The sequence below is a fragment of the Amblyraja radiata genome, chromosome 25 (assembly GCF_010909765.2).
Source record: "Amblyraja radiata isolate CabotCenter1 chromosome 25, sAmbRad1.1.pri, whole genome shotgun sequence".
NCBI classification, from domain to species: Eukaryota; Metazoa; Chordata; class Chondrichthyes; order Rajiformes; family Rajidae; genus Amblyraja; species Amblyraja radiata.
Window position 1 is genome coordinate 27,296,509 of NC_045980.1, and position 11,395 is coordinate 27,307,903.

Here is an 11,395-nt window from a genome sequence, read left to right on the forward strand (position 1 = left end):
TTCAATTTATGGATCTCACTGTCCCTTTATGCCTGTTCTCATTCCTCTACATCAATCAAAATAGAACCCTCAGCCATGCTTGTTCTTTCTTGTCACTTAATGGAATCACATCATTGATCACCCATTGGAATCATTCAAGTAGTGGGTTATAATTTGTTTTCTAGTGCCTATACAAAGCATCTTGGGGTTTGCTTTTCCATTAAAACTATTCTAATTATATATTACAACAAAAATATATATATATTCCTGATGTGAACTGTTCAAATTTGTTATTGTCCTTGTACATTGTCCTTGCACATACCTGCACCAAGAGCAGTCCTTCACATCAAATCTTAACAGGTCATTTAACATGTTCTTTCTGCAGAAAAACAAAGTTGGTGGATCATTCAACATGTAAGATTAATTTGCTTTCATTGCATTTTCCTTTTTATACCATTGTGCATACAAAGGATGCATTGACTTGTGCCCCGGGTGTGGAAATACAGTATCACTGCTGCATTTTGCCACGGTTCAATGCCTATATGCATCTTGAGCTGAAACATTCAAATCACATTTTGGCTTTTTACCATTAGCAAACATTAGATTCCAAACATTCTTGGGTATTTCAAAATGTTGTAAAAATCTACTGGGACCATTCACTGGGGCTATTCAAATCTTGTCAATCACAATTATGCTAGAGTATACATAAAACTTTGCTCATGTCCTTATTCAATGCTGCAAATCTATTTAAGGTGAGCAATATTTTCACTACAATAAGACAGTTGTTGCCAATTTCATGGAAGTTTGAACATTATCGTAGCATTAAGTGTTGCTGTTTCATATGGTTCTGAAGGTGACTGGAAGGTTTATCCAACATACAACCCACATTATTGTATGCCAAGAAGCAGCTAACGATACCCCAGTAAATAATGCATTCCAAGTTGTATTATTTTCGTCACATAAAACCCTTGGTATACCCACCAAGAAAGACCAATAACTTACAACTAGAACAAGAAGTTGAACAAAAACACTGCACTTCTCAAGCTAGGCATCTCCAAATGATGACATTAACCTTAAACTACCGTTGTTTTCCCTGATACTATTTACAATGCTTCTATTGCTGCAGATAAACTACCCAAGATGTTGCTGCACAACAGTCATCATAGATTAACTAACAATATTTGTTTTCAGCACTAAACACTAGAGGATCTTTTGTGGTTTTGCTCAAGCCAAAGGAAAGTGCTCTACAAAGCCAGGGACATTATATTGATTGGTCAGGGATCAATTTCCGTAGGTAAACAGAAGCCCTCGTCCCTCGCAGAAGTCAACAAAACGTTAACTGAAAAATCGCCATATTTTCCTCTGCAATTGCTATCCATCTGTTACAAAATTTGATAAATTAATGATGTATGTGCTGCATACAAGTTATTAATATTTTAGTGTATCTCCTGTGGTATTGATCTAAAATAATTAAAATATGTTTCATTTTAGACACCCACCATGTAAACTAACATAATAAGCTGCAGCAAGATGTATATCTATCTTTATGACTAGATATAGATTTCAAACCACTGGATTAATATGTGCACAGGCCATTTAAGAGAAAAAAAATCTGATATTTTGCCTCCAGCATTTAATGTTTAGTTGCAAAATGTTTCAAAAGGATGTACTTGTTCATATATGCATTAAGATTTATTGCATTGCAGCTTTGTTATGCAAGAACTGATTAAATATGGAAAAGAAAGGCACTTCTCTTCATGTTTAATTTAAATCATCTATTCTAAAAAATGGTTTCAGTGGAATATCTGACATGCTGCAAGTTTTGTCATCTCTGCAGTGATAGGCAAATCACCGGTTGGAACTACCATCAGATCATCACATTCTCTCCCCCCCCCCCCCCAACTTAACTTCTTTCAATCCATATGTCCAGCCATGCTGCCTCCAACAGCTCTGCAATAGGGTGATTTCACGAAAGGTCACTGGAGCGTAAATCCCCACTCACGTGACCGAAATTTTTAACTGGGGGACAAGCGTCACTTCCGGTACATGTTAGTGGATGGGAAAACACGCACTTTCACACCCGTTAAAAACATCGAAAACGGCCAGTTTTTGAGCTGCAATTAAGTGAGCCAGTCGGGGTGACCGTGAGGAACAGCTACCTAAATTTACAGTCCAAAAAAAAGATAGAAACTAAGGTAAATACAAGAGCGAGCTGAAGGTGTAAAAAAGGCGGAAGTGCTAGCGGACTTTTTTCTTGGAGATTTAAAGATCCAAAATATCGGGAATTATCGCGTTTGCTCGCTGCATTTCATCAAAAGTGGCATTATTGACTTTGTTATCTTTATTCATTTGTTAGATGAAAATTATTAAAAGTTAGAAACCCGTCAGTAAAATTGCAAAATCGCCCATGGTTCTTGGGTGGGTTTTAACATGCAAAATGAACACGCTTCTGAAGCTCCATTCACCATTTAAATAATCGTAAACTTGCATCTGAGTAAAATTTATTTCCAAACGCATTGAGAGTTTACGATTATTTAAATGGTGAATGGAGCTTCAGAAGCGTGTTCATTTTGCATGTTAAAACCCACCCGAGAACCATGGGCGATTTTGCAATTTTACTGACGGGTTTCTAACTTTTAATACTTTTCATCTAACAAATGAATAAAGATAACAAAGTCAATAATGCCACTTTTGATGAAATGCAGCGAGCAAACGCGATAATTCCCGATATTTTGGATCTTTAAATCTCCAAGAAAAAAGTCCGCTAGCACTTCCGCCTTTTTTACACCTTCAGCTCCCTCTTGTATTTACCTTAGTTTCTATCTTTTCTTTGGACTGTAAATTTAGGTAGCTGTTCCTCACGGTCACCCCGACTGGCTCACTTAATTGCAGCTCAAAAACTGGCCGTTTTCGATGTTTTTAACGGGTGTGAAAGTGCGTGTTTTCCCATCCACTAACATGTACCGGAGTGACGCTTGTCCCCCAGTTAAAAATTCCGGTCACGTGAGTGGGGATTTACGTTCCAGTGACCTTTCGTGAAATCACCCTATACGAATGGCCCAGAGCCAGGCCTACCTGCAAAAGGCTCTGACAGAAGGAAAGGCTGGGGGCAGCAATTTGCAATCTAACACTCCAAACAAGCAAATAAAAAACGCTGTTCAAAGAAATCAAAAACATTGCGCACAACTCAGAGTTACTAAAATGTAACCAGCTTAAATTTAAATTTCTTCTCCACAGCCACTAGATTTCAGCATCAGAGATTGGATTGGATTCAATAGAAGCAGAGTTAATATGCAATTGATAAATGAGGACCCCTATTACTTCTAATAAAAATATTATTTAAAAAAAAATTAAAAAAGAGATTGGATTGGGGAATTGCAACAAAATCACGTTCCATTTTTTTCATTTCTGGATTTTAGTGTGGACAGGAAATTACTGGTGGAGCTCAACAAACAAAATTAGGTCTTCTATGGACACACCAAATTCCCCAAATCTACCTGTATGTATGCCAACAAATATTAGTAGTACTGCATGAAACTGCTACCAAAACCCATCAAGATCCAAGCCAGAGTTTATCACATCACTGAACACCACTCTGTTCAGTGGATCCACTGTGCTATATTATCATGGATTCACACAACAAAGATCATGGGTTCACCCAAAGATCAGCTTTAGTCATAGAGCTCCTACTGTGCAATTTGTTGCAGAACTGGTCCTATCCAAGTAATGATACATTTTAAATAATTAGATTACTTAATGGGCTCATTGCAGTACATACCCATTGTCTCCTCCAAATACATAAATTGCATCCTTGTAGGCCACAACAGTATGCTTACTTCGTCTGAAAAGAAAGATGACATGCATTAATAACAACTCTCGCAGATTGTTATCTACATGTTGTGATACACTTTTCATTCAACATGTTAAACTAAGGATCATGGATAATCATTCTGATAAACTGAAAATAGTATATTTGTAATGTATGGAGATACTGTAGAGAGATTTGTATAGAAGAAAGTACTGAATTAATAAGGCTATTGAAAGTTTGATGTAATCACCGAGATGTTTATGTGGGGTTATTTAAGAGATTTGTTTGATTAAATGGCTTACAGGGAGGATGTGTACACAGTGGTGGGTTTGTAAGGGGTCACTGATGGATGAATATGCAGTAAGCGCTTCATCAAATCAGAAATTTCTGCACATGGAATCATTCTGCCATTCCCGGGTCTCAGTCCGTAGTCTTGTAGCCCACAATGCTCACCCAGGCACTTGAACGGTTCTGTCTCCATCATTCTTGCAGATATCTAATTTATCTACTATCTCTTATAATACTGTGACATTAACTTTAGATTTTTTCAAAAACGAGAAGACGAAAACTGCTGGAAATCTGAAATAAAAACAGAAAATCCTGAGAATGTTCAACATCAGAAAGCAACTGTGGAAAGGAATTGAGGAGATAACATTTTAGGATGAAGACCTTTGTCAGAACTGGGAAAGTGAAAAGACAAGTTAGTTTTAAGAGATGGGTGACATCATAACTTCTGCAATCTCAGGCCTTACTAATGATGACAAGCGTGCTAAGCTTTCGTCCCACATCAACCCATGATGGCACTTTTAGGGAACTACATACTTGTACTCCCATTTCTCTCTGTTCTACAAAACTCCCCAGAGCCTTACTGTGAAAATCCTACCCTGACTAGCGAAATACAACAAGTTACTCTTATCTAAGTTAAATTCCATTTGGCATTCCTTAGATGACTTACTCACTGATGAAAACCCTGCTGTAATTCTTGATAACCTCTTTCACCATCTACAATACCACCTATTTTAGTGTCATCTGCAAACTTACTGTCCATGTTTTGTACCTTCTCATCCAAATTGTTGATATGGATAACAAGCAACAATGGGCCTAGTACTGAGAAATAGAGGAGAAATATTCATTAAGGTCCATCTTTTGCAGCTCCACACATAGATGTCTACTTTGGTCTTTGAGGGGCCTATTCTCTCCTGAGCTATTCCTTTTCCCTTGTAAAATATTTTTGGATTCTCGTTAATCTTCTAAGCCAAAGCCATCGTATCGCCCCTTTTTTCCCTACCCGTTTTCCTTCTTATGTATACTCCTGCACCCCTACACTCTGTCAGGGATTTACTTGATCCCAGGTGCCTATCGCTGGTCCATGCCACTGAGATGATCCCAATGCTTCTGGAGCTGTTGAATTAACACATTAATTAGGGCAGTTTGAGAGAGAATAAGTACAAAGGAACACATTAAATCTGCAAAACGCAGGTGAGAGCTTTTGCTGAAATTTGAAATATAAAGTAGAATACTGGAAATGCCACAAAGGGCAATGGGTAAGCAGATAAAATGTAATGCCCAGAGTAGGGGAATCGAGAACCATTGAATTCTTACTATTCTATGAGGTAATCTTTAATATCAGCTTAGACAAAAGTGCTGGAGAAACTCATCGGGTGCAGCAACATCTATGGAGCGAAGGAAATAGGCAACGTTTCAGGCCGAAACCCTTCGATCAGCTTTCCTGGACTTGTTTTAACTCACTGAAATTAATTTTTTCATAAAGTATTTTTCTTTGTATCTGCTCCATAACAACTTCAAAATTAACTATAGTCATAGAGCTATACAGCATGGAAAAAGACCATTCGGCCATTTGATAATGCCGCCCAAGTTCCACAGTGGGCTCGCCCATTCACGTGCATTGGCTCATGACCCTCTAAAGTTTTCCCATCCATATATTGTCCAAATGTATTTTAAGTCATGTATCATCTTCTACAGCTCATGTAAGAAAGAACTGCAGATGCTGGTTTAAATCGAAGGTAGACCCAAAATGCTGGAGTAACTCAGCGGGTGAGGCAGCATCTCTGGAGAGAAGGAACGGGTGACATTTCAGCTCTCTCTGGCATAATACATCAGAAATTCCTAATCATTCTTGCCTTTTAAACCACATTTCTTGTCTATGCTGATAATAACTGAAGTGATCATTCATAGAGTAGAGCTACTGCTTGGGCAGTTTTGATCTTAACCTTCAGTGTTGCCTGTATGGAATTAGCACATACATCATAGTTGTTTCTTTTGATCCAGTTTCCTGTGTGACTGGTAGGTTAATGGACCATGGTAACCTATGAATGGACAAATAGCACAATCGTAGGCGATTTAATGAGAATGTGTGGGACATTGCTTATAGGGAAAATTAATAACGTTTTTTGAGAGTCGGCATTGATTTGATGGGCCGAATTGCGTGTGATCAAGGAAATATGAAATCCTGGTGAGGTAAACAGCAGTTTATATTTACACATGCACACATACTCAATAAATAAACAAATATAGTGCAATAATAATAATAGACTGTTGTAATTCAGAGCTTATTTGTTGGCTATAGGGAAGAAGCTGTAGGGAAGAAGCTGTTAAAGATGAATGCATATTTCCCAAGTAAGAGGCTTACAAGGAATTATTGCTGGAGTTCGCGGATGCGCCTCTGCGGAATCACTGACAATCGGGGTCTGCATGTGTGGAAGGAACAGGACCAACTCGGGGACATGGAAGAAACCACTGACTGGATAAATTAAAGCTTCTTATTGAGAGTGTCATCGCCTCTTGTTACCTGGCTCCCACGAATTCATCGCAGGGCGGCAGCCTCCTCCAGCGGTGCACCGTCTCAAAAGGCCCGAAGTTCAGAGTCAAATATTCGACACTGTCTGAGCAACTATGGTCGAAATCCACACTGGGGGCCACCTTCGACTTCCCCTCCATGCCCTCAGAGGTAACAGCAACCAACTTTGTCCCCGCCACTTCTGACTTCCTTTCGGAGAGACGCCAGGGTCCTTGTGTAATAATCCCACCGCCGCTCGCCGTCGTCGGTCTGAAGCGTCGAGAACCCTGGGGCACGCCGGGAAACGGTGGCCCAACAGAGCGGAACTCAATGGGAACTCCATCAAACGGACTACAGCATCCATCATGCTCAGCGCGGGCGGCCAGGACGGGTGACGCGGGAGATGGAGAGACTACAGCTCCCATGATACATCGCAATGCCGCCAACCGTTGTCAATAGTCTTTTATTGTCATGTGTCCCAGATAGAACAATGAAATTCTTACTTGCTGCAGCACATCAGAATATGTAAACATAGTACATAACGGGAGAAAAAAAAGTTCAGTGTGTATATATACACATGCACACATACTCAATAAATAAACAAATATTGTGCAATAATAATAATAGACTGTTGTAATTCAGAGCTTATTTGTTGGCTGTAGGGAAGAAGCTGTTTGTGAACCTGGACGTTACAGTTTTCAGGCTCCTGCACCTTCTTCCCGATGGCAATGGTGAAATGAGTGTGTGGCCAGGATGGTGTGGGTCTTTGATGATGTTGGCTGCCTTTTTGAGGCAGTGACTTCGATAGATCCCTTCGATGGTGGGGAGGTCAGAGCCGGTGATGAACTGGGCAGTGGTCACAACTTTTTGCAGTCTTTGTTCAGTGAGGGGAGAACATGCTTGAGATCACTGGGCGGTTCAACGTTAAATGTGTTCGTGGTTGTGGTGAGTGAGGGCTGACAGGAGCAGCCGCTGGAGAAATATTGAGTAGACACAAGGAACTGCAGATGCCAGAAACCTGAGCAAAAAACCCACAAAAGTGCTGGAGTAGTTCATTGGGTCAATCAGCAACCGTGGAGTTCTTCAGCCAAAGTCAGAAAAGTTGTTGAAAAGTTGCAGCAGGTCAGGCAGCATCTGTGGAGTACATGGACAGAGGAATTTTCGGGTCGGGAGTCTTCTTCAGAAATATTGGTGTGTCATCAGAGCACCAGATGCGTTTGTGTTATAATCTCAGGAATAAATGTACCTTCATTTTGCAAATTTACATGTTAACCTGATCTAGAGTGGACGATGCACATTTGGTCAATGTAAGAACTTTAAGCTAACAAACTGGAATACTACATATCTCTGCTTCATCTACAGTGGCTTGCAAAAGTTTTCATACCCCTTGAACCTTTCCACATTTTGTCACATTACAACCACAAACGTAAATGTATTTTATTGGGATTTTATGTGATAGACCAACACAAAGTTGTGCATAATTGTGAAGTGGAAGGAAAATGATACATGGTTTTCAAATTTTTTTACAAATAAAAAACTGAAAAGTGTGGCGTGCAAAAGTATTCAGCCCCCCTGAGTCAATACTTTGTAGAACCACCTTTCGCTGCAATTACAGCTGCAAGTCTTTTGGGGTATGTCTCTACCAGCTTTGCACATCTAGAGACTGAAATTTTTGCCCATTCTTCTTTGCAGAATAGCTCAAGCTCAGTCAGATTGGATGGAGAGTGTCTGTGAACAGCAATTTTCAAGTCTTGCCAGAGATTCTCAATTGGATTTAGGTCTAGACTTTGACTGGGCCATTCTAACACATGAATATGCTTTGATCTAAACCATTCCATTGTAGCTCTGGCTGTATGTTTAGGGTCGTTGTCCTGCTGGAAGATGAACCTCCGCCCCAGTCTCAAATCTTTTGCAGACTCCAACAGGTTTTCTTCCAAGATTGCCCTGTATTTGGCTCCATCCATCTTCCCATCAACTCTGACCAGCTTCCCTGTCCCTGCTGAAGAAAAGCATCCCCACAGCATGATGCTGCCACCACCATGTTTCACAGTGGGGATGGTGTGTTCAGGGTGATGTGCAGTGTTAGTTTTCCGCCACACATAGCGTTTTGCATTTAGGCCAAAAACTTCAATTTTGGTCTCATCTAACCAGAGCACCTTCCTCCACATGTTTGCTGTGTCCCCCACATGGCTTGTGGCAAACTGCAAACGGGACTTCTTATGCCTTTTTTTCAACAATGGCTTTCTTCTTGCCACTCTTCCATAAAGGCCCGATTTGTGGAGTGCACGACTAATAGTTGTCCTGTGAACAGATTCTCCCACCTGAGCTGTGGATCTCTGCAGCTCCTCCAGAGTTACCATGGGCCTCTTGGCTGCTTCTCTGATCAATGCTCTCCTTGCCCGGCCTGTCAGTTTAGGTGGACGGCCATGTCTTGGTAGGTTTGCAGTTGTGCCATACTCTTTCCATTTTCGGATGATGGATTGAACAGTGCTCCGTGAGATGTTCAAAGCTTGGGATATTTTTTTATAACCTAACCCTGCTTTAAACTTCTCCACAACTTTATCCCTGACCTGTCTGGTGTGTTCCTTGGGCTTCATGATGCTGTTTGTTCACTAATGTTCTCTAACAAACCTCTGAGGCCTTCACAGAACAGCCGAGATTAGATTACACACAAGTGGACTCTATTTACTAATTAGGTGACTTCTGAAGGCAATTGGTTGCACTGGATTTTATTTAGGGGTATCAGAGTAAAGGGGGCTGAATACTTTTGCACGCCACACTTTTCAGTTTTTTATTTGTTAAAAAATTTGAAAACCATGTATCATTTTCCTTCCACTTCACAATTATGCGCCACTTTGTGTTGGTCTATCACATAAAATCCCAATAAAATAGATTTACGTTTGTGGTTGTAATGTGACAAAATGTGGAAAAGTTCAAGGGGTATGAATATTTTTGCAAGCCACTGTATCTCCGGAAAATCGAGGATAAGGAGTGTATCTACTGGAATCAACTGGCTGGAGCTTGCACACAAATATGCTGGAGGAGGAGTGAAAAATGTGGTCATTACGATGAATAAAAGGCTCAACTGCAGTGTGACCAAACATTATTTATTATGAGGGCATGGTAGGATGATCCCAGACGAACCATGCTAAAGCAAACTGATGCTTGCTCAATTAAAATGTTTATTTATCATGAGCCAATGTGGTATTTGAGGGATAAAGCAAGGAGGCTGGTGCTCAGGCTTTGGATTAAGAGAATGGGAATATGGAGAATCGGTGGATGTGGAGCACAACATTCTTTACAGAGCTGGGAGAAAGGACATTGTGGTGAGCAAGTGCAATGGCAACAAAAGCCAGCAAAGGGCAGTTGCGGTTAGTAACTGGCGCAATCAAAGTTTTATCCCTTTGCAAGTCGATCACCTACTTTTGTCTTTCTGGATTTTGGAACATCCCCTTCTGGCTTTTTCACCGAATTACAAAAAGACATACACAATTTGAAGGGTCCAGCTATTACAAGTTGAGTCAGGAAGCCATGTGTTTAAACATGCAGGTTTGCCTCTATACATAATTTACAATTTTACCAAACCTAAGACATTTTCCTAATTTCTTTTGTTGTCCTGTTTCTACACCCCCTCCTAGCCGAACCTTATTTTGGCACTTTTTCTATGTTTTTCTATTATGAATGCATCCTGTAAACTTCTGATGATGGGTCATTAATTGAGTTTGTTCCTTTATTGGTGAGTATTTCTAGCCTTGTCTTATTTTTTATATTGTGATTTGTTATGAAAAGTATTTTTTATCTAAACTGTAAAGAAAACAAGCTTGTTTCCACTTTAATTCACCCAGCACAGTCCTACTGCTCTTCTAGATATGAGTAGATGTTGCAAAATAAAACTTGGGGAAAACTTGCAATGGGTTTTGATATATTAAAAGCAAATCCTGGAGGCATGTGTATTCTGGCAATGGAGTCGGTTTTGCCAGGAAGGGAATCATGAGTGATGTTGGTTAAATTGTCATTCAGCACCTTCATTACCTGTGGTGAACAAGGTTGTATTACCAAAACAACAAAGTTGAAGTAGTGCACCACACTAACTATTATTTGGCTGCTCTATTGAAAAGTGGCCAACCTGGCTACAAAAGCAGTGGAAGCATTAAGGTAGTGTGTCCAGATTGTTGAAAGGATGAGAAATGACTTGATAAGAATGTCCGCCTTCAAAACTAGCATCTGTAGTTCCGTGTTTCTACAATATTTTTGGTGAGGTTGGTTTAGAGATTAATATTTGGTGGGACACCATGGGGAATACCAGTATTCTTTTGAGGTAATTTTTTTATATAACAACTTAAGATAGCCTTGTTTAGCTGGCTCTTCTGAAAGTCAGCGGTCCCATTGGTGTGGCAAACCAATCTCTCAGTACCGTGCTGGATTTGAATAAGGATTCTATCAATTGACATTTATGATATTGATAAAAAATATAACATATAAATATAGCATCTTACAAAACAAGAACAGAACAGATATTATTAGGGAGTGTGTCTTTAGATGGAAGTGTGATCAAATGAGTGGGGTATTCTTTGCTGAGGTGTCATAAATACAGACCATTGAGAAAGAGGTAGATCATTATGTATAATCAGAAATTGACCACAAGATGGCACATGTGTAAAGGTTACAGCAATTAATCAAACTGGACAGTAATAAAGTTGGGTTCATACTTATCAAATGAGGGAATTGCAATTTTAAAATCAAAATGCTTCATAATTATATATATAAATAATATATATTTTTCCCATTGGATTATGCAGTTCTGCATCAAC

General features: G+C 39.7%; 1 protein-coding gene across 3 annotated transcripts in view; it reads right to left on the reverse strand.

The window, feature by feature from the left end:
* lztr1 (leucine zipper like transcription regulator 1) overlaps positions 1-6,892 on the reverse strand; it is a 38,041-nt gene extending 31,149 nt beyond the window's left edge. For all 3 annotated transcript variants that reach the window (XM_033043594.1, XM_033043593.1, XM_033043595.1), the window contains exons 1-3: positions 6,597-6,892; positions 3,758-3,820; positions 302-358 (exon numbers count right to left, since the gene is read on the reverse strand). In XM_033043594.1, coding sequence (XP_032899485.1) covers positions 302-358; positions 3,758-3,820; positions 6,597-6,745 — 269 coding nt within the window. In that variant the 5' untranslated portion in view covers positions 6,746-6,892. The remainder of the gene's footprint in view (positions 1-301; positions 359-3,757; positions 3,821-6,596) is intronic.
* Positions 6,893-11,395: the final 4,503 nt, after the last annotated feature.